Here is a 23,110-nt window from a genome sequence, read left to right on the forward strand (position 1 = left end):
CTTTTTTTATTTGATGGTTAATAGATCTATAGGTCATAGCTTCTGGTAATATTGTATTAGGTAGATTTAATGAAGTTTCGTATAAAGCAGTCGTAATAGCTAAAGGCGCAAACTCCATATACGGATACCTTATAATCACTAAATCAGGACAGGAAATAGTTGAGTGATTGGCAAGAAGATGAAGTTCACAATCCTTATTATTTATTTTATCGTAATCTATCGCAATAGCTAAATGACCGCTTTTAGAATAAAAAATAAATTTACTTTTATTTGCTGAAATAAAAACCGCTGCACGCTGTTGAATGTCCAATAATGTATATTTAAAATTTGTTCTATCATCAAATTGCATAGTTGATATGATAATAGATTTTATAACATCTGGTAAGCCGTTTACATACATTTCAATTATTGTTTTTGTATCTTCGCCTAATTCATCTGCAAATCTTAAAAATTCATGATTAACTGTAAATATAGATCTCAATGGATCAGACTCTGGTTGATATCGAAAATTAGTAAGTATTGAACGTAATGATATAATTCTCTGTGGATCGTCAAATCTTGTCATTAATCGTCGAACTACCTGTTTCCAGCCAAGTTTTACATTTTTATCTGCTTGAAAAGTTAAATGAATCCACATAAACCTTTCATAATTATGAGAACTACAAGCTAGTAATAATTTATGCCAATCTTTCTCAATGTCCCAACGATTATTTATTGCTGCTTTCGATTTACAAAAATTTTCTAGGCTTGAACAAAAATCGTATACACATTCAAATGGTGACATGTTATTATTACTGCTCACACTTGTATTGTCACATTTTAATTCAAACATAAACGGTGGATTAAAATCTTTTTCTGCATTACTATCATTATCATTTTTGGATGTGCTACTGTCAGCATTAGGTGTGTTTTGTTTAACATTAGCATTTGCTTTCTCTAATTCATAGCAGCGTTGTTTAATTTCATTTCCAATTTTGCTATATAATGAATTTGGATCTTTTGTTAGATCACTATTTTCTTTAGATAATAATTCTGCCCATTCATTGAATATTTCAAATAAATTAACTTTGTTTTCTTCCTTGTATGTTTCTTCCATTTATTAATTATGTGTTCTTATAGTTTAGAAAAAAAAAAAATAGTTTAATGAACAAGTGATCAAAGATATATGTATTTGTTCATATATTTATAAATATGTGTATAAATATATACATAAATAAATAAATATTTTTTTTTTTTTTTTTTTTTTTTTTTTGTAAAACATACTTAAATTATGAATTATAACGTAATGCTTATAATAATTTTAAAAATATACAGAAATATGTATTCTGGTATATGTGCATAAATAGATAGATAAATTTGCTTTACATCTTATGTCAAAATCCTTAATATAATAATGATGGGCTATTTTCTATATTAAGAGTGATATAGAAGATAGTATGGCTAATAGTGAATTTTTTCATATTACATGCGTAATAATAATACAATTTTCTTAGAAAATATCCTTATTGATATGAAAATTATTAGTATTAATGATACCATATATATTTATTGAATACAACAATTGTAATTACTATATTGAATTTATTCAATAGGTAAATATGGTTATAAATATAGATTTTGCATAAAAAATGATTTCTAGTCATATTAAAGATAAGTATTTTTCGTACTACTTGTAAAAATTTTGAACTCTTATTGAATAAAGCACTATGTTTGATAGAATGATAAGATTTGAAGAAGAAGAAGAAAGAGTCGTCTTTTAAATACGGAAAGAAAGTCTTCATCAGCAGTTTTAATCTTTGTAAATCTATACATGTTTTTTACTTATATCTGCATTCTTCTACTAAACTGTTAGATTGGTAAAGGAAGAAAAGACAAAAAGTAAAAGTATGTAAGAATCTATTGTATATTTTTTTTTATTTAGAGTTACGTTCTGATAATTCAAAAATAATAATAAGTGTCTTTTATCAATATCTTAATCATATAGATTAGGAATGTTTGATCCAAAGGACATGGGAGTAACCAACCTAAACAAAATACTCAAGTTACAGCTTTGATACCACTTTATTTAATTTTAGTATATGATGTTATTTGACACAATGGGTAGTTTCTTCAGGCACCATTCTTTGTGATCATCATTAGCCCTTTTGCTAAAACTTACTACAATACTATAAGAAGACTAGTGTGATAAAAAAAAAATTAATATAAGGTAGCAATATGATATTGACAGAAGTATTATTGGTTAAATGCTATGTGTGGTTATTTTGATTAGCAATGCTCAATTATACAATACATTCTACTTTATCAAATTTTAAATACTATTTTCTTCAATCATATATTCATTATGATAAAAATAAAATAAAATAAAATGTTTCTCTTGTATTGAATAATGATAAACGATATCATTGACGAAAAACCTGTATGCTATAATGTTATTTTTATGTATAATTTTTATCTTTTTTATACAATGTATTATAAACTAGCTTTGATAACTATCGAATAAAATGTAAGTAATATCTTCAAGACGAACTCTCTCCTCTAATATAGTAAGCGTATGCTAAATAAATTATATCAAAGTTATATATGAAAATGAGGTATCTATTCAATTAAGTATACAAGATATTATTTTTACATAACAATTATAAGAATTCATCTAATGACAGATCATCATAATACAACACGTAAGTCTAGTAGTAACCAACCTAAAAAAAAAAAAAAAAAAAAAAAAAAAAAAAAAAAAAAAAAAAAAACATACAGTAGGATAGAATAAAATTAAAATTGACAATTAACTAATATTCAAATTTTTTAATTTTAAAATAAAGAGGAGGTCAATAATAAAAGCAGTAATAATACAAATACATCAAAATATCAATATACTTCTTCATCAAATATAAAGAAGTTTAAATACAAAAATACAAAATAAATTAGGGGAAGATAAGATAACGTCTTCAATTTAATATGCTATTGATACAAGTTTATATGTTTTTTTTAAATATAAAATATAGGATAATAATTGAATGCTAATAATTATTCCATATGTTATAAAACAAGTTCTAGATATGAGCATAAGTAATGTTATAAAAGATGAATTACGTAATAAAGGATAAACTATAAACCTGTACATAAAGTAAACATCACATCATACTGTATATGTCATAAGCTGACTTATAATGTCATGTTTCATGGTTAAACATGCGGATCATAAATTCATTTAAGAAATTCTATCCTAACTCTCTCTTGATCCGCTCCATCTAATAATATTAAAATCACTAACACTTCATTGTCAACAACATACCTTATTCGGTCGTAACTAACACTTTTCTGATTCACATCTTATCCTCAGACCTCTTTAACAATTCTTATAAATAAATACCTAAATAAAAATGATTGACTTTAGAACTATTGTTTGCTCTCCTTGACTCTTTTTGTCTTAATATTATTTTCTAATATTTTTTATTTGATATTTTAAAAGAAATATCATAGTATTTAACATCTTATAAATGATATAAAACTTATTGACATCTAATTATTTAGACGTGTCAACAACTATAAGATATCGTATCAGTTCTAAATATTTATTTTTTTATAACCTTTATATAGTTCACCTTTGATCCAATATAAAAGATAACAGGAACTTATACTCAAATCAAACAATTTAAATCTTAAGTCAGATCATTATATACTTGTAATACCCAAAAGATAATCCATAAAGCAGTACCTTGAATTAGTAAGATGTATGTTTATATACTAACATTCTTTCATGACTCATGTTCTTTTATAGTTGTTTTTATTTCTTTGATTTAAGATCCTTTAATTATAATACAAGTAGCTGTTTAGACGCGAAATAATATTTATCTTTTAATCATTTTCTTAATTATTATTCTTTTTATATTAAATAAACAGTCTCAAGCAATACTCCTTTTTTGTCTTCTTTCTCTTTTCATATTCTACTTCTTTCATTTTTAAATATAATTGATACCATCACACTATGGATAGAATATAAAAAACAAAAAAAAAAAATGAATAAATTACCGGACTTGTCCGGCGTATCACGTGACCGTCTTCGGCAGATTTTTGGTAATATAAACTTATCTATATTGTAAAATTTCAATAAATGAAAAGCCCGCTTGGCCTAATTGGATAAGGCATCCGTCTTCTAAACGGAAGATTAGGGGTTCGACCCCCCTAGTGGGTACATTTTTTCCAGCTCGGAATATCTATTTTAATTTTGTTATAGCCGTTACATAATACTGTATCAAGCGCTTTTTTAAATTAATATATTCAATAGTGCACATCTTCTTGTTCCATTTAATTCAGTTCGTATAAATGTATATGTTTATAACTTACCTATTGAACTTGCGACAAAATTACTTATAAATCTTACATAAATATTGTTACTACAAGGTCAGGCGCGAAAGTGTCAGTTTTTTCTTGTCATACTCCGTTATAGTAGGCACATAGTGTCGCAGGTCTGACGATTAGATAGCCATATCGTTAATGAGACTGTATTTATTTGTGAAATCAATACGATATTAATTTATATAGATATTTATTTATGTAGGAGGAAAAGGTTATACTATAGAACAATACAAAGTTAATTGGTTGCTACGCTTATTTAAATTTCGTATAATAATAGTTTTGGCAATAGAACTGTTATTAAGCATTATCTTAAATTACATAAATATTGCTTCTTAGGATCATTATTAATATTCATCGTCCTTTTCAATAGTAAATACTACGCACGCTTTAGCAATACATATTTACTTTTATAAATATTACTACAAAATCTGGTACTACAGATATTATTCGTAGTAGGAAAGTGAAGACAATGTTTCCTAACTTATACATATATTTTTATATTTAATCAATATATCGTTACATTATTGTGTTAGATGTTTACTTTATTCATAATAATAATAGTTTATTTGAATCACATTTATACATTGAAGTAGATATTAAGAAAATGAAATTATTATACTGAGAAAGGTTGGCTTCTATGATTTGTTTAATTGCAACAGACAGCTTTTCCTTGCTTGATAAGTTGAAGGAGCTGTTACCAATAACTATAATATATGTATATATATAACAAAAAAGAAACGAAACTTTACACGACATCTATATTTTCTTCCTTTTCATTTGAAGACAGCAACTAAATTAACCTTTGTGTAATATTTTATGCAAAATTAAAACTTCGTGTATATCAAAAAAAAAAAAAAAAAAAAAAAAAAAAAAAAAAAAACTCCCCCGTAGTTTTATTAAGATCGATCAAGGGAAATAAAGTGAAAATCACCAAATGATTTTTCTAAGTTACTTTTATTACATTTATAAATATTAACAGTTTTTAGAAGATAAAATCTATACCAAATTTATTAATTTGGCATACTAAGATTATGTTTTTCCATTCTTGCTTCTAATTCTGGTCGGAAATGACGAATAAGACCTAAAGGAAAATTTGAAATTAGCTTAAATATTTTAATAATTGTTATTATAATGAAATATTACCTTGCACTGGCCAAGCTGTATAACATACAAAAAGTTACAAAGGGAACAAGTTATTAATATATAAATAAAATATATAAATTACAATAACTTACCAGCAGCATCACCTAAAGCACAAATAGTATGGCCTTCAATTTGCTTTGTTAATTCCCAAATTTGATCAATTTCTTCTTTCTTAGCACGACCAACTTCAAAACGATCCATCATTGACTCAAGCCATTTTGTACCTTCTCTACAAGGTGTACATTGACCGCAGGACTCATGACGATAAAACTTTGAAAATCTTGAAATAGCGTGAACAATGTCTGTGGACTTGTCCATGACAATAACAGCTAATTAAAAAAAAATGAAGTCGACTATATTGTAAAATAAGTTGGAAATAAATCTTACCAGCTATAAAAAATTAAAAAAAGTTTAATTAAATTTAATATGAATACGGTAAATATATAAATTTGTTACTTACCAGTACCAAGGCCAGAGTTAACATCACGAAGAGCATCAAAATCCATTCTATTTTAAACGTTATATTTTGTTCTATAAAGTACATATCAAAAGTGTTATATATAAAAAAAAAGCTTACAAAACGTCTTCACAAATATCCTTAGGCAGTACAGGAACGGAACAACCACCAGGAATAATACCTAATAAATTATCCCAACCACCACGAACACCACCACAATGTTTTTCGATTAATTCTTTCAATGGGATACTCATTTCTTCTTCTACAGTTGCAGGATGTTCGACATGACCAGATATACAGAAAAGCTTTGTACCAGAATTACGAGGACGTCCAAAGCTGGCAAACCAAGAACCACCACTAATAGCAATAAAAATTAATAAACAATAGTATAGTATTATTCATTCTTCTATTTTTATTTACCGTCTTAAGATAGTAGGGGCGACGGCAACAGTTTCAACATTAGTGACAGTTGTAGGGCAACCGAAAAGACCAACATCTGCAGGGAATGGTGGCTTCAATCTAGGCTTTCCTTGTTTGCCTTCAATGGATTCGATTAAACTTGTTTCTTCACCACAAATATAAGCACCAGCACCACGATGAATATAAACATCAAAGTCGTAACCTGATCCACATGCATTTTTACCAATCAATCCTGCTTTATATGCTTCATCAATAGCAATTTGAAGATGATTAGCTTCCTGATAAAATTCTCCACGAATATAAATATAAGCTATTCCACATTAAAAAAAAATGTTACAAAAAACTTTTTTGATGTTGCCTTTTTTTATATCATACCAGCATTGGCTTTCATTGCAGAGCCAGCTAAAAGACAGCCCTCAACTAATTTATGTGGATCACCACGAAGAATTTCACGATCTTTACAAGTACCAGGTTCACCTTCATCAGCATTAATAACAAGATAGCGAGGACTGAATTACAAAAGAAAAAGAGTTGGTTATATATATATATAAAAGCAATGTATTCATAGTTATTTTTTTTCTTACCGCCCATCTGAAGGCTTATTCATAAAGCTCCATTTAAGGCCTGTAGGAAAACCAGCACCGCCTCGACCACGAAGGCCAGATTCTTTCATTTCCTTAAGAATCCATTCATGACCTTTAAGTATAATTTCTTTAGTTTTATACCAATCGCCACGTTTTAAAGCTCCTTTTAAGCGAAAGTCGTGCTTTGAATAAACATTAGTGAAAATACGATCTTCATCACTGAGACCACCAAAAGTAGTTTTACCAGTGATTGGATTTGCATTTGGGTTAGGAGCTGCTTCTGTAGCAAAAGTACGAGCTGTGATGGGAATAGCTTTAATGTGCTGATGAGCTAACTTAGATACAGCTTTATATTAAACAAACAGTGTGAGTTTATTATTATTATTATTATTATTATTATTCACATCATTCAACTTCTAACTTGTATTTACCACGCTTTACTGTAATTGTTCTTAACATCGACCGATTACGTAAAATATAAAAGAGGATGAAGAGGAATTAAATAAATAAGAGAGGGGGGGATGGGTTTGCCTTATAATTAGAAAAGAAAAGTAAAAACAAATAAAGGAGGTTATTTAACTACGAATATCTTAAGCTTAATTTTTATTGTTTACCCCAGTTGGGTTGACTTAGACAATCCCCACATTTAGATGAATGACGTCCATATCGGAGCATGAAAATATATACAGTAATGGATAGCTAAATTCTATATAGCGTACCCATCTTTAATCTAACATGAAAAGTTAAAGTAGACAAAGAGGAATAAGAACAAGGAAGAAAAGTTAGTTGTTTGAACAGAACTAGAAAAATTTAAATTATTTTCTGAATGCCTAAGTCATCTCAAAAGGCGGACTTGTATGCTTTACAATGATTCCTGTCGTAGCAATCGATAGCCTTCCTTTTGCTTTCATTAATGTCTCTATTTTAAAGTATATAGCTTACTATACTAATGTTATTTTTTCATTTTGTGAATTTCTTCGTGAATATATATATATATATTGTTACAAGTATAATAAATTTGAAATGATATAGTGGATAAATAGATACCTTAACAACACAGAGCGTTCTTAGTCTGAAAGCAAAGCTATGTAGGTCTCTAAACATGATTGATTTGATCATTATTAATGATAAAATGTAATAATTAGAGTCTGGCTATTGCCTTCAGATACATTTTTATTCTAAAATACATCAGAATAGATCATGAACCCTTAATCTTTTCTTATAAAAAAAGCTTTCCACGCATGAGTCTAATTCCTAATTCAATATCTTATTTTGGTTTGCATACTAACTAGTCATTTGCACTGATCCGAAAAGACTAGATTAATTATTTTACCTTCACTATTATTACAATCATGGCAGAGACTTCTTAACTGGGTTTTTTTCCCCCTCTTATTAGTAATGTTACTAGTAAAGCTCTTTTCTTTTTTATTTTTCCTTCCTTCATTTACTTTTTCTTTAAAGATTCTTGATATTAAAGGAGACTAGCTTCCCATTTCATTCTTTGAACTGACCTGAGCGATTTGATGTAGTTAACATCTTCTGCCTAACAAGATTTCCTAAAAAAAAAGAAATCCACAATAAAAACTAAAATGTAGCAAAGATTTGGAAATTGTTGGTGAAGTGAAACCAAAGTGTAGTAAGTCGATCATAAGCCAACTGAATTAACTAGTAAAGCATTACAATACAATCACGTACAATATTGTACATCAGAAACCTGCTCCTCTTCATTACCGCTGGCTAAGAAAGTATTTTTAGTACTACTACAAACAAACATTACTGCTGATTCAGTCCTCCAAGCTCGAACTTTTATAGGTCAGTACAACCAACCGAAAAACTAGCTGACTACTGTTTAAATATAGTGTTATGATTGCAGTTATCTTTATAACCAAGTTAATAGTAATAAGCTATCATTTATTACATAATAATAATAATAGAAAGGATACTCATATAATAAAGCTGGTATAGTATACTTTACAGCATACTGTATATTTTACACTTGGTTTTAATAGTAGAGTCATTGTTAGAGTATTCGAGTATGAGAATAATTGTATATACTGTACTATGCGATAAGAGTAAGAATTCATCAATAGGGTTATATTCAACTACATAATTATTTGTAGTGTAGTCATATAATATATTACACACAACATCTATAAGGTTGAACATTATTATGTAATACCATTTCATATGATAATGATAATACTAATAATACTAATAATACTAATAATACTAATAGTAACATATGTATAATTGGTATTATTAATATCACTTATCTTGTAGAAGCATATAAATAACCTTCTTCATTTTCTATACTATCTTTTTTTTTCAGGGTACAGTCTTTGTAATATCAATTCTTTAATAAACTATATAAAGTTTCCGCAGACTTGTCTTTTTTGTTTTTATATATTCTCTTTCTTTATCTTTTTGCCAATCAAAAAATATATGATTTTTGAAAATTAATTAAAATCATCTCTACTCTTTATTAATTTAAAAGACATTTTTATACTTTCAAATGCCATAATTTATTAAATATGCTTTGTTAAGTGTCGGTATAGGCATAAATATGAACACAAATCAAAGCTTAGTTCTTGATACTGGGTATTTATTCATTTCAAATAACTATTTTTATTCCTATTATTAATTTTGAGATTCTTAATACAGCTTAATCTAATTTGATCTTATACCCTTCTACAAATTATTTAATGGATTCTTTACTCATTATTATATGTTTATTTGTGCATGTAGATATTTATATTAAGGTTATGTAAACATATTAGATTAAATAAATTCTAATATTCTTTATTATAAACTCTTTGCTTATTCTTACTTTATTGAAGATATTAAACTAGAAAATATAGTTTTACAAAAAAAAAAGTAATGTCTATTGTAACTGTAAAACTATATAAAGTAGTTAATATATAGAAACATAATAAAAAAAACAAAATCTGTATATTAATCTATTTCAAATGAGGAATTTAATGCTGATATTTAAAGGCTAATAATACCTACATAGTGACACTATATCAATATTTGCGATTGATATAAATCAAAATATCAACTATTATTCAATGATAGTTAAATATACATACCAATTTCTTTAAATCTTTTATGACTTGTTCTAGTATAATTTTATATAATAAGATATGATGTGATTACTAGTTTATAAAGATATATAATATATAAATAAAAGCTTAATAGAAGGTCATTTCTTCTAGTCGTTATTTGATTCTAATTGATTAATATTTGTCTTCTGATTATTTTGATATAAAAATAGATGCAAATAGAAGCTTATGCAATAATAATAAAAAAAGGGTTACACTTAGAGACTTAAAATCTACCACTCAAAGAAAATGCAAACATTTATGACTCTAATAATCCAAGTTTATTCTTAAAGTAGTCTTTTTTTCCCTCTTAAGCCTACTGCTAGATATAAACTAATACATTTCATAAAATAATATCAGGCATAAAATATTAAATAGTGCAATATATCCTCTTTATCTATATACTATCAGTGCTAAGTAACAAATTCAGCATAGAAAGAAATATTTCTAAATAAGGAAAATATCTGCCTTTATGTTTTTTTTTCTTTAAAAAAGAAGGGTTGCATGTGAACATAATCGATAGTTCTAGAATAATTCTTTTTTTGAAATAATAGAAAAAAGGGAAGTAGCAAATCATCAAGATGTTTAAGAAGCGAACTTTCCCGAAACTTTTCCTTTAGCCGTAGTGTGGCTACATTTTTAGAAATCTCCGAAAAAAAAGAAAAAAAAGAAAATGGTAAATAATTATTTGATTTATACAACACATATCTAAGATAGTAATAAAGGAACAGAGTAGCATATATATATGGTGTTTTAATAATGCGCCTATATCCATAATCTATATAATAACAGTATACATACAAAAGATATATCATACATTGACATTGCTTAACATACTATATAAATTGGAATTTTTTTTTAACAAATAAATGTAATAATAGCAGCTATAAATAAATAAATAAATAATAATAAAAAAAAAAAACCGAAGAAAAAAAAAAGATTTTGAAGTTCAGTATATCTCCTTTTTTTTTAATTGAGAAATAGAAGGCTTTTTTGTACCTTTTTCTTCTTATTAAATCTTCTTCTAATGAATTACCTCATAGACATATATCTTATGCCTTTTTTTTTTACAGTTAGGTAACACAAGATCAAGGAGATTAGTGTAACAAAGGCAAATATGTAACTATGATATGAAAGAGGATAAATATTTATCGGTTAGTTACATTACTATGTCAGTAAAAGTAGTATCGTATGTCATAATTATAATTTCGATTTTTCTTTCTTATCCGTAGTTTATATATATAAAACAAAAGCTTTTTCATTGTTACTCCTTTATGCAAATTACTGTGTGCCAAGAATCCTTTTATTTTTGTTTATATTAACTCTGTAATCATTTATGGATTCTTTAAAATAGTTTTTTTTTTCTCGAAGTTGTTTAACCTATTTTTAGCTGAGCAGCTCTTTTGTTAGTAGATTATGAGTATATAAGATTAGTATCCAATCGTATATAATTTTTGTAATAAAGTAATATGTATTAAATCCAAACAATTCTTAAATAGTAGATACTCATTTCTCAGGTAAAATTGCTAATAAATATCCATGTCATATTCTCTTATTACTGCTATTTATTATTTTTGGATATAATAAGTTTCCTTCTTTATCGTAATAAGGGTTGTTTCAAGTATTAAATATGTTATAAATCTATGAAACAAAAGGTACAGTTATATATATATATATATATAAAAAAAAAAATACAAAAGAAAGTTCTTTTGTTTAATATATTTGTTTGTGTTTACCATTTATTTTCATTTTGTATCATATCCATTAAGGAATCATCACATTATATTCAAAATCGGAGATTCTACGTTTGATTAACAGTTTCTTTGGAAGCTAAAAAAGATATTAAAAAACCAAGTTAAATATAACGATAGTTGAATATATTGGATTTTATAAGATGCATAACGCCTTTATTATTTAATATATAGTCTTAAATTAATAGCTTGTACGCCATACTTTCATTTATAGATATATCATGGATCGACTTGCATAATAACCTTTAACCGTATAGCTCCGCTTCTTTACTATGTTGTTATTTACGCAGGATTTTTATAACATCATATCTTCTCCGCTCCGAGACTGTTTCCTCCACTTTTTCGATTTTTTTTTTTCAAACTGGTTTATTGGTTAAACTTTAATATTTTATTTAAGATCCAATCATAATAGAATCGTTTGTGTCATATGACGATCCTTTCTTAACCTACACATTTTATCTTTTATTGTTTCATTGCAACATACACTTCATTATTTTGCTTGATTTTTCTCATTTTCATTTTAATAGAATTTTGCAAATATCCGATTTTTTTTCTCTTTAAGAAATAAAAAGAAAGTGTCCATAATACCATGTAATCTTTTTTTTTTAATATTACTATGGACGTCAAAATGTATAGGCGATGTACGCGGTGAGATAAAATACTGAGTTATATTTGGTTTTAAAATTTTAATACTTGACAATTGAAAACTTTTTTTTTTTTTTGATTTGATTTATGGCGGATAAATGCTAGACCGCTCTGACGGGGTGATTGTGAACCAAGATCAACCATATCAAAATATTTTTTTTTAATACGCCTAAAAGATGTTATTTTTGATTTATATAAATACATGTATCCAATTTCATTTTTTTTTTATTTTTTATTTTCTTCGAATATAATATCTTCTTTTTTTTTCCTTTAATTGTACATAAACCTTTATATATATATATTTTTTTTTTAATTGACTCATATAACAACATTACATATTTTTAGAGAAAATAGAAATATATTTTTCAACTTATTAGATACTATTACATAACTCATATATTATCTGCTTATCATGTCAGAACCAAAAATAACTCCTAATGAACTTGAAGCTGGTAAAAAGGAGCATAGAAATTCAAATGTGAGCGACTCCAGTACAGTGCATGATACATTTGTAATTAATGAACCAATTCCTCTTCAAGAAGTCACTTCATATCGTGAACAAATTCGTGAGCAGATGCCTCCTGGTATCCTTGCTACTCGTACTTTATCTATTAATCGTTACTCTTCAAAAAATACTGAACTTGAAATAGTAAATTCTCGTATTATGACTCAACAATCTGAAAAGCATCCTATAATACACTATGTGAATTGGGATGAAAATGATCCAGAATGTCCTTATAACTGGGATTCTAAATTCCGTTGGATGTATACTATTGTAGTTGCTGGTCTTGTTGTTTCTGCAGCCTTTGGTTCCTCTGTTATTACAGGTCGATTAAATGGTGTCGTTGAGTCCTTTGGTTGTACAGATGAAGTTGCTATTTTACAGGTTTCTCTTATGGTTTTCGGTTTCATGTTGGGTCCTCTTCTTTGGTCTCCTTTATCAGAACTTTTTGGCCGTAAGCCTGTTTATGTAGTCGCTCTTGGCATATATACCATCTTTAATATTCCTTGTGCGGTTGCTAAGAATATTCAAACTGTATTAGTCTGTCGATTCTTCTCTGGTTTCTTTGCTTCATGTTGTTTAACCCTTGCTGGTGGTTCTATTTCTGATCTTTTCCCTACTGAGACCCGTGGTAATGCTATTGCTTATTTCGCTGCTGCTCCTTATGCTGGTCCTGTTTTAGGTCCTATTGTAGGCGGCTGGATTTCTGTTGGTACTCAAAATTGGAGATGGATTTATTGGGTATGTTTATCTTATTTTTTTTATTATTATAATTATGGAACTAATAACTAAATTTTAATAGGTTAATATGATTTTTGCTGGTGTTATGTGGATTATTATCTGTTGTTTACCTGAAACATACCATCCTGTCCTTCTTGCTAGACGTGCTAAACGTATTAGAGCAGAAACCGGTGATCCAACTTTTGTAACTGTTGAAGAAGAATTCCCTGTGCCTATCTCTGAATTAGTTCAAGCTAACTTGATTCGTCCTTTCATTATGATTTTTACTGAACCTATTTTGACTTTGATGTCCTTGTATATTGCTGTCATTTATGCTTTATTGTATGCTTTCTTCTTTGCATATCCTATTGTATTTGCTCAACACGGTATGAATGATGGTGAAATCGGTTTGACTTTCCTCGGTATCATTGTTGGTACTTTCTTTGCTTTGATGGTAACACCTCAATTTGAAAAGAGGTTTAGAAAAGTTGTGCACGATAAGAATGGCTCACCCGATCCTGAAGATCGTTTACCTGGTATGATGTTTGCTGCACCTTTTGTACCCATCTCTCTTTTTATTTTCGCTTGGACTTCATATCCTTGGATTGCTTGGATTGGTCCTGTTATGTCTGGTGTTCCTTTCGGTTTTGGTATGGTTATTGTGTACTATTCTGCTAACAATTATATCATTGATTGTTTCCCTCGTTATGTCACATCTGCATTGGCTGCAAAGACTTTAATTCGTTCTGGTTCTGGTGCTGCCTTCCCACTTTTCATTAATCAAATGTATGCTCGTTTGAATAACGAATGGGCTGGTACATTACTTGCATTTATTTCTCTTGCTATTTTACCAATTCCTTTTGCTTTCTACAAATGGGGCGCTAACATTCGTGCAAGATCAAAGAGTGCTTCTTAATTCATTTTTTTTATTTTCTCTCTCTCTCTCTTTTTTTTTTACTTTATTACACACATATATCATATTTTTCTTTTAGATTTTATTATAATTAATTTTTATATATTATTTTTGATACGCTAGTATCATTATTGCATTTTACTATGTTATACACATAATATATGTATATTTTTTTTATTTTTTTTTTTTTTTTTTAGAACTTAATTTTATCCTAATAATACAACGCCTTTATGTAAATAAATTTATACACTCGCTTTGCTTTATATCTATATCTAAAATATATGTTTTTTCTTTAATCTTTAATTATTTTTATTTATTTTTTTTAAAAAAAACATGTTTCTTCAATAGTAAATGTGTTCATAAAAAAAAAGTTGCGCTGAAATGAATTATAATTGTGCCTTTTTTGTTGCTAATGCATCTAAACTTTAACAAACACTTTTTCTGCTGTTCAGTTAACACTGCAATGTTAGCTGCTTTCTAGTACACAATGGTATGGAATGGTATGGTATATAAAAACAAAAAAGATAGTATAGAAAATGAAGAAGGTTATTTATATGCTTCTACAAGATAAGTGATATTAATAATACCAATTATACATATGTTACTATTAGTATTATTAGTATTATTAGTATTATTAGTATTATCATTATCATATGAAATGGTATTACATAATAATGTTCAACCTTATAGATGTTGTGTGTAATATATTATATGACTACACTACAAATAATTATGTAGTTGAATATAACCCTATTGATGAATTCTTACTCTTATCGCATAGTACAGTATATACAATTATTCTCATACTCGAATACTCTAACAATGACTCTACTATTAAAACCAAGTGTAAAGTATACAGTATGCTGTAAAGTATACTATACCAGCTTTATTATATGAGTATCCTTTCTATTATTATTATTATGTAATAAATGATAGCTTATTACTATTAACTTGGTTATAAAGATAACTGCAATCATAACACTATATTTAAACATCTTAGTATTATTGGCTATGATTGGAATTTGTTCTTCATTATCTAGAGTCTATTCTTCTAGTATTCAGCAATAATCTTTGAATATTTTGTATGGTAGTTGTCCTCTGCATTATTTATCAACATGGATCAATCAAATGGCTAAATTTGTTAATATATGATCTTTAATTAGCTATATCTATTTTTGACGTAGCTGCTTATATCCAAATTAGTATATATAGTTACCTAAGAGCCAATATTAATCTAACTCATGAATTAATAGGAGCCTATGTATCTCATATAGATCAATTGTATTATTCAAACTGGCTAATTAATATCGTTAGTTTATTATTGTGAAATTCGTTAGCACTTTCCCCTCTCCACAGACATATATTATTGGAAATGAAATATCTATCTGAAATATTTCTTTTCACATATTCATCCACGTACGAGCAATATGAGGGGGAGGGGAGGGGAAAGGCGAAATCATTGTGCATACGTTTCAAACTATAGTATTAAATTCAATATTAAAAAATAGCAATAGCTATTTTCTTGGAACTTATATATCTATTACTTTTCAAAATAAGTATCAGGGAATTAATAAAAATGAGCACATCAAAATAATTCACCGTAGGGTATTACTAGTTTCAGGGGTCGCAAGCTATAACTGTATGGAATATATAATTCTCAATATTAACTAATGATTTTATGTATTATAGATTTTAGGCATAGAAAGGGACCATTGATTGAGGTTATTTTTTTTTCCATCGCCACAATGGCAGGTATAAGTCTTATACTACTTATAATCAATTGCTCTTCCTCTAAAATACACATACATATACATATATATAAACGAGAGAATTGCTTTCAAAATTTATTAGTTAGTTACTATTTGTTCATTAGAAGTTTTATAACGTCTTTGAAATATCCAGATAACTAATATACATTTTTTTAAATGATAAAAAAAAGGGGGATATTCAAGATATTTTATAACAGTATGGGAGAAGAGAAATAACGTATTTGTTGATCCCAGTAATAGAGTAGTTACAATAGTTCAAAAAGTGGCTTAGATAGTAAGTAAGCATTAAAATTCCGCTTAATGGAAGAAGGAAAAAAAAAAATCCAATGATATAATTTTATCTACAGCAGCTGTCTAATTGTGATCCCCCTCTTCTTCGCAATAGGTAAAGTAAAATAGTGACCCATCCATCCATCCATCCATCCATCCATCTATTCATTCATTCATTCATATATTACTCAACTACTTAAGAAGTAGAAGAAGTTTTGCTATCTACAAATAGAAGAATTTTTCTCCTTTGAATGAATAAATGGAGTATACAATTATATAATGGTGAAACTGACAATTACTCCTTTAATTTAGACTTTTTGCATTTTTAAACATGGTCAGAGTTTCCGTCTTGAACGATTGTTTGAACAACATTAACAACGCTGAAAAGCGTGGTAAGAGACAAGTCATGATCCGTCCTTCTTCCAAGGTCATCATCAAGTTCTTGTCCGTCATGCAAAAGCACGGTAAAGTATAGAAGGTATTGGATTGTATGTAGAGAGAGAAAGAAAGAATATATAGTTCAATATATTCCGTAGTATAACTAGTTGAAATTTTATTTTTTTTTTGCAACAGATTTCGACCTTTAAATCTACGGTAGATTAAATGTCATTCTCTTACACTTTACTCGATTTTTACCGTATCGAGTATTGTTTATAGAAGCGATACATTCTTTCTTTCTCTATATATAATTCAATATATACACACATACATACATTAAGGTGATTATCTGGATGACTAATTATATAAATACATATATTATAGGTTATATTGGTGAATTCGAAGAAATTGATGATCACCGTTCTGGTAAGATTGTCGTTCAACTTCTCGGCCGTATTAACAAGTGTGGTGTTATCTCTCCTCGTTTCAACATTAAGCTTACTGAACTCGAAAAGTGGACAGCTAACTTGTTGCCTGCTCGTCAATTCGGTTACCTTATCTTGACCACTTCTGCTGGTATCATGGATCATGAAGAAGCCCGTCAAAAGCACGCTGGTGGTAAGATCCTTGGTTTCTTCTATTAAGCCATTCAAATAATAAAGAAAGATAATTAAATATTGTTATGTGTATAAACATATACGCAATATTTATTAACAAAAGCATGAAAATAACCAATTATTGCTTTTAATATTTTTTTGTATTGAAATGTTTGTAACACTACTATTCATGCTACTATCATCGTCATCATCTTGTAATTTACATGAAGAAGGTTTATATCCATTTTCTCTTAATAATTGATGTGTCCAGGATAAATAAAGTCCTTCATCATCTTCATCAACTGAATTGACTAATATAAGATATTTAATAATGAATCGATTTATAGTGCGGCAAACAATACCTGATGATATTGTACCATAATTATGAATTATCATTGATAAAGATGATTTGTCTAATAGATGAAATGTTAAGAACACGCAAAGACATGCTCATTCTATTATTAAACCTTTTGATAATGGATCATAACAGTCTTCATTATTAGAGCAAAGTGAGAAATTAGAAGAAGAAGGTGTAGGAGGTAATTCGGATTGATAAAAATAGGGTAATGTCTATAGGCAGTCATTATTAACAAATAACTACTAACCAGCAAAAAAAAAAAGACAATTATAAAATAGAATAGAATACCTTTTTCTCTTCTTTATTACTATTTAATAAGCTGGAAGAGGACAGATTATATTGTTGTGGCATAGAAAGAGATCAAAGAAAAGATGAAAAAAGAAAGGAAAGAAAGAAAGAAAGAAAAAAAAAAACCAGTGGCATAAAAAATGATGCTGATCGGAGTTATTACGTAATAAGAAGAAGGTACAACAATTACTTTAATCTATAAATACGAATTACATTTGTAACAGATCACTTTTCTTTATCTCCTTCTGGCCATTCACATACAGTTTTTACACTTCAAATTCGGACGATTGTAGCCATTCCAGATGTATGACGAAATGAGCGACATATTCTTAGCAGCATTGTGATCCCTTTGCCATAGTGTTCAACAGTTTTTGCAAGCAAGAACACTGGAACCTTTCATATCTTCTACCTTTTTGAGCGAATCATCGTAGTATTTGTAGCATATTTTTGATGTCTTGAACTCATCAATAGTTATCGCCAAAAGATCACCTTCTTTCTCCCTTCTCTTAATCGCCCTCCACAGAACACCAGTAGCACCGTATTTGTTTCCTTCAAGATTTATGCCATCTTTTCCAAACATGCCTACTCCAAAAAACTATTAGCGGGACCTTGACTAAATTTTGCGGGCCTCCGTTTTACTCTATATTATGAAATACGTCAATTAACGTGAAAAAAATATAAATAAAATCTGTTGGCTTATTTGGCCACAGTCATTCCGAGAACACATGAGCTATTTTTTTTTTCCTTTGCTTTCAGTCATACTTCTTGCCACCGTTTATTATCATATTGACCATGATTTGCGCCGCTTTTTGCCTTTGTTGATATAAGTAAAGCCGATCTTTTGCTCTCTGAAAGCCATAGAAATTGAACAAGACTTGTCTGTGGCGTAGCATATACTCTACATTCGTGTCGTATAATTCAGACTGATTTGTCTTGGCCGTAGGCATTTCTGATTCTATAGACGGGATACCTCCCTCATTTTTTTTAGTCTTTCCATCTTTTTCTGGTAGTTTGTGGATCCAGTCATAGCATAACATTCTTTTGTACTACATCTTCTTATTTGTTAGGCGTCCCCCAACCCAACAGCCGCAGTAAATACAGACTTCCTACCAGAGTCGACAAAGGCAGGCCTAAAAGTACTTTCAACTTCATTATAAGTAAAATCTTGGAGCTATTAACGCGTAAAAGAGAAATAGAAGAATGATGAAGATGTACCCTTATTAAATGAATAATTAGGTCATGACGTTACACAAGATAATCCTGTATGTATTGAAGACGCATAAAAAAAAAAACTATAATAGCTTTTGAATATCATGATTTATGCAATAGCAACAACAGACAGTTTTCCTCATTTAAAAAGCACGATAGACTATTAAAGAAGAAGGTGTATAATAACAGTACTATCTTCTTTTAAAATTATACTAAAAGATTCAGTAAAATGGCATCTTGCAAGTGAGACGGGACTCGAACCCGCGACCTTCTGCTCCGGAAACAGATGATATAATCCACTTATCTACTCACTCATACTGTTGGTGATAGGTTATTTCTGGTGTCTTGTCAGTTCGCCACAATATTTTTTTCACTGCAAAAAATTTGTCCGTTGTACGTATGGAGTATTATATGGCGTACGCGAGTACGACATATAGTACGCTGGTATATGCAGTACGAACGTACTACATATATACGTCGTACTATACGTCGTATTCACGTACTGCATATATGTTGTACTATATGGCGTACTCGCGTACTACATATATGTTGTATTATATGGCGTACTCGCGTACGACGTATAGTACTCCATACATACAACGTATAACTTTTTACATTTGATTGGTTATTTCTTTGAAAACCATGAACCATCATTGGTATTTTGCAGAATAAATAACGTTTATTTACGTTTGATCTTTATTACTTATTGGCTTATAAAATACATTTAATACATATTAGGCTTTTATTATTGCCTTGTTTATTGGACGTTATTTAAAAATAAATATATCGTTTGTTTAGATAAAATGTGGCTTTATTTACATTTAGAATAGTAATAATAATAATAATGGAAATATATAGCAAATGAATTATTACAAATAATAAATTGCTTTTGAAATAATAATAAAAAAAAGGGTATTTCTTGCAATTGATAATAGAAAATACGATTGTACTTACCTTTGCATCTTTAAAAAGAAACAGTACAGATACGCTGCAAATAGTGACAAATGGATAAGAGAAAAGGATAGAGATAATAATGACAGGGGGGTCCAGGAAGCTAAATTATAGCAGTTAAACAGAAGCAAAATAAACAATCTATAATAAACAAAACTGATTAGTTAGTAAATAAAGAATATTGGTATTCAAAAGAATAAAATGCTTACCGAAAACAAAGAAAAAAGGGGTTTTCAAAAAGGACAAAAGCTATTTGAAAAAAAAAAAGTAAAAAGTCCTAAAAAAAGAGAATAAAAGATAAGATTGGTATATCTTATATTAGACAAAGAAAGTATACTTTTGGAATTAACAGATAAATGTTATATTTTATTTTACCTTTTTATATACATTTGTTTATCTGTTTAAAAAGCGTTTGATTAACGATAATAGACAAGTCAGTATATGTGTTAATATAAAGAACAAGAGTTATATACAATAGTTATTATCTTACCTTTAACATATCATTGAAAAATGCTCTGTATAAAAAGAAGAAAACGCTACTACCAATATAAACAAGACTCTTTTGCTATAAAACTATTTTTTTTTTAAAAAAAAAGAAATAAACCTAGTTAGTTTAAACTCGTTGATAAGAATGTTTTTATGTTTTTGTACTACGTTGAATATAACCAAAATAAACATCTATAGATAGAAAATATGATAATTGTAAGTAAATAAACATTAATCTAAAGTAAAGAAAAAAAATGATAAAAGAAAAGAAAAGAAAAAGAAAAGATAAGAGAAAAACAATAAAAGAAAAGAAAAGAAAAAAAAAAGATAAAAGAAAAACGGTAAATGAAAAGAAAAAAAAGGAAGCGACTCTGACGTAGAAATATAGTAGTTTCTTTTTATTTAGTCCGAAAAAGGAAATTTTCTGGCAGTAATGGATAATGCTAGACGGCTAACATATAAATACCTTTACCAACAAATAATTTATTCTTCAATTACTTACTTTTTATTTTATTCAATCAATTTTTTTACCAGTAAAATCCCTTTTTAACATGTCTCGCTCACAGTATCCTCCTATTGTTCTTAACACTTCTTCCACTGCTCGTTTGCATCCTTCTAGACAAACAGCATCTATTGGTGGCAACAATATTAATGCTGATAATAGAATAAATCAGCTTGAAGAGCAGATCGGTTCTCAAAGCCAAAGAATCTCTCAGTTGGAAGAAGAGATTACAAACTTAAAAAATCAAAATCTGTATCATCAGAGAAAGATCGGTAGGAATCCCGATATGACCGTAAGTATTATTATTATGTAATTATAATGACAATCATTATTAAATAAAATATATAATACCTGTTATTCAATTCAATCAATAGGACAAGATTCACGATGCTTACGAGCAAAGTGGACGTAGATTTGATCCCAGATCTACGTTAAAAGATGGAGGTCATAACGAGCAGATCTTCGATTTTATCTTTGCCCAGGTTAGAGGCAACAACAATCCTGGGGAAAGAGCAAGGAAAGAGATTTCGGCACGCATTAGAAGTGTCTATGATACGGAAAAAAGAAAGCATTCGCGTGCCGAAATCAGCACTCAGGAGCAATTAGATGCTCTAAAAAAAAAGGAAATAATTAGAAGCAGGAAAAATAGAGTAAGTATATACTTAGCATAAAATTTAATACAAGATAAAGTAAATTTAACTTCTTTCTCCTTATATTCTATAGAAATGTAAAAGAAGACTGGCAAAGTTCAGCAAAGAAGGGTCCAGGATTGCGGAAGAATTGGGCGTGCCTTATAATGAATGTCTCCGAATGATCAAGGCATCTTATATGTCTGATGATGAGGATGACATTCATTATCAGGGCTCGTTGAGGACTTGGAAAAGTCTACGTCCACATTGGAGAAGTGAAAAGGTATATAAGTTAAAATACAATCATATAAAAAAAAACTAACTGTAATGAATATTTCTTTAATACCTTTAAAGTTGAACCAACTGTTCGATAAACTGGACACTCTCTCCAAAAATGTGGACAAGTCTACACCCACAAGAATCGTCGTTACGAGGGTGCCAATTCGACGCAATCTTTTGGATACCTTTCCTGCTTGGGCCAAAAATGAAGATGCCTACAATTAATTTTTTTTTAAATAAATATAATATTTTTATCTTTTTTATAATTTACCTTTGAGAATGCATTAATCGATCATAAATATCTACATCAGCAAAAATAAAAGACTTCATATATTTGTATATAGATATCACGTTAATTTCTATTTTCCAACATCATCTCAAAAAAAAAAAAAAAGAAAGAAAAGAAAAAAAAAGAACATTTGAAAGACTGACATAACGATTTTTTGCAACAGATAATATATTTAATTTGATAAAAATGAATAGACTAATTGATTAAATGCCTTGGTAAATTTATAACAACATTGATACCTTGAAGGTGATCAAGTTTAATAGCAACAGGAGAGTGAATGCGCATGACTGGAACAATCGACATTGCTGAAGGATCCTCAAATTCATTGCTCCACACTTCCATGTTGTTGATCTCATACGCATGCAGGTTGAGGCCTTCTTTCTTTTTGAACCATCTAAAATAAATAAGAAATAAGAAATAAGAAATAAGAAATAAGAAATAAGAAATAGAAAATAAAAAATAAAAAATAAAAAATAAGATAAAAGAAATAAAAAATAAAAAATAAAAAGAATAA

General features: G+C 28.4%; 6 protein-coding genes and 2 non-coding genes across 8 annotated transcripts; 4 read left to right on the forward strand and 4 right to left on the reverse strand.

Annotated features, from left to right (window-relative positions):
- Positions 1-493: 493 nt before the first annotated feature.
- Positions 494-868, reverse strand: BX663DRAFT_409803 (uncharacterized protein; the record flags this gene model as incomplete). Its single annotated transcript, XM_051522280.1, has 1 exon — positions 494-868. A coding segment is annotated over one exon (375 nt), but the record flags the coding sequence as incomplete, so codon positions are not given.
- Positions 869-4,118: 3,250 nt separating this feature from the next.
- BX663DRAFT_t151 lies at positions 4,119-4,192 on the forward strand. The gene has a single exon. It is a non-coding gene; the product is annotated as a tRNA-Arg (tRNA).
- A 1,099-nt stretch (positions 4,193-5,291) lies between these two features.
- BX663DRAFT_528172 (NADH dehydrogenase flavoprotein 1) lies at positions 5,292-7,530 on the reverse strand. Its single transcript, XM_051530140.1, has 10 exons — positions 7,392-7,530; positions 6,961-7,306; positions 6,752-6,885; positions 6,377-6,686; positions 6,077-6,313; positions 5,960-6,006; positions 5,908-5,909; positions 5,592-5,829; positions 5,500-5,514; positions 5,292-5,437 (listed from the first exon to the last, which is right to left on the reverse strand). The coding sequence occupies exons 1-10, from the start codon at positions 7,417-7,419 to the stop codon at positions 5,367-5,369; spliced, it is 1,428 nt and encodes a 475-aa protein (XP_051377459.1). The 5' UTR covers positions 7,420-7,530; the 3' UTR covers positions 5,292-5,366.
- A 5,339-nt stretch (positions 7,531-12,869) lies between these two features.
- On the forward strand, positions 12,870-14,595 carry BX663DRAFT_556690 (major facilitator superfamily domain-containing protein; the record flags this gene model as incomplete). The annotated part of the gene is made up of 2 exons (XM_051531729.1): positions 12,870-13,700; positions 13,762-14,595. 2 exons carry the CDS (start codon positions 12,870-12,872, stop codon positions 14,593-14,595), a joined length of 1,665 nt encoding a protein of 554 aa, XP_051377460.1.
- Positions 14,596-16,933: 2,338 nt separating this feature from the next.
- Positions 16,934-18,095, forward strand: BX663DRAFT_528177 (40S ribosomal protein S22-A). Its single transcript, XM_051530141.1, has 3 exons — positions 16,934-17,094; positions 17,393-17,916; positions 17,968-18,095. Exons 1-2 carry the CDS (start codon positions 16,963-16,965, stop codon positions 17,651-17,653), a joined length of 393 nt encoding a protein of 130 aa, XP_051377461.1. The 5' UTR covers positions 16,934-16,962; the 3' UTR covers positions 17,654-17,916; positions 17,968-18,095.
- On the reverse strand, positions 17,687-18,376 carry BX663DRAFT_304854 (uncharacterized protein). Its single transcript, XM_051522045.1, has 4 exons — positions 18,252-18,376; positions 18,073-18,175; positions 17,968-18,018; positions 17,687-17,916 (listed from the first exon to the last, which is right to left on the reverse strand). Exons 1-4 carry the CDS (start codon positions 18,312-18,314, stop codon positions 17,720-17,722), a joined length of 414 nt encoding a protein of 137 aa, XP_051377462.1. The 5' UTR covers positions 18,315-18,376; the 3' UTR covers positions 17,687-17,719.
- A 1,324-nt stretch (positions 18,377-19,700) lies between these two features.
- Positions 19,701-19,774, reverse strand: BX663DRAFT_t152. The gene has a single exon. It is a non-coding gene; the product is annotated as a tRNA-Arg (tRNA).
- Positions 19,775-21,224: 1,450 nt separating this feature from the next.
- On the forward strand, positions 21,225-22,021 carry BX663DRAFT_528184 (uncharacterized protein). The gene is made up of 2 exons (XM_051530142.1): positions 21,225-21,649; positions 21,751-22,021. The coding sequence occupies exons 1-2, from the start codon at positions 21,449-21,451 to the stop codon at positions 21,832-21,834; spliced, it is 285 nt and encodes a 94-aa protein (XP_051377463.1). The 5' UTR covers positions 21,225-21,448; the 3' UTR covers positions 21,835-22,021.
- The last annotated feature ends 1,089 nt before the right edge of the window (positions 22,022-23,110 follow it).

Source organism: Cokeromyces recurvatus (genome assembly GCF_025118155.1).
Source record: "Cokeromyces recurvatus strain NRRL 2243 chromosome Unknown BX663scaffold_58, whole genome shotgun sequence".
NCBI lineage: Eukaryota > Fungi > Mucoromycota > Mucoromycetes > Mucorales > Mucoraceae > Cokeromyces > Cokeromyces recurvatus.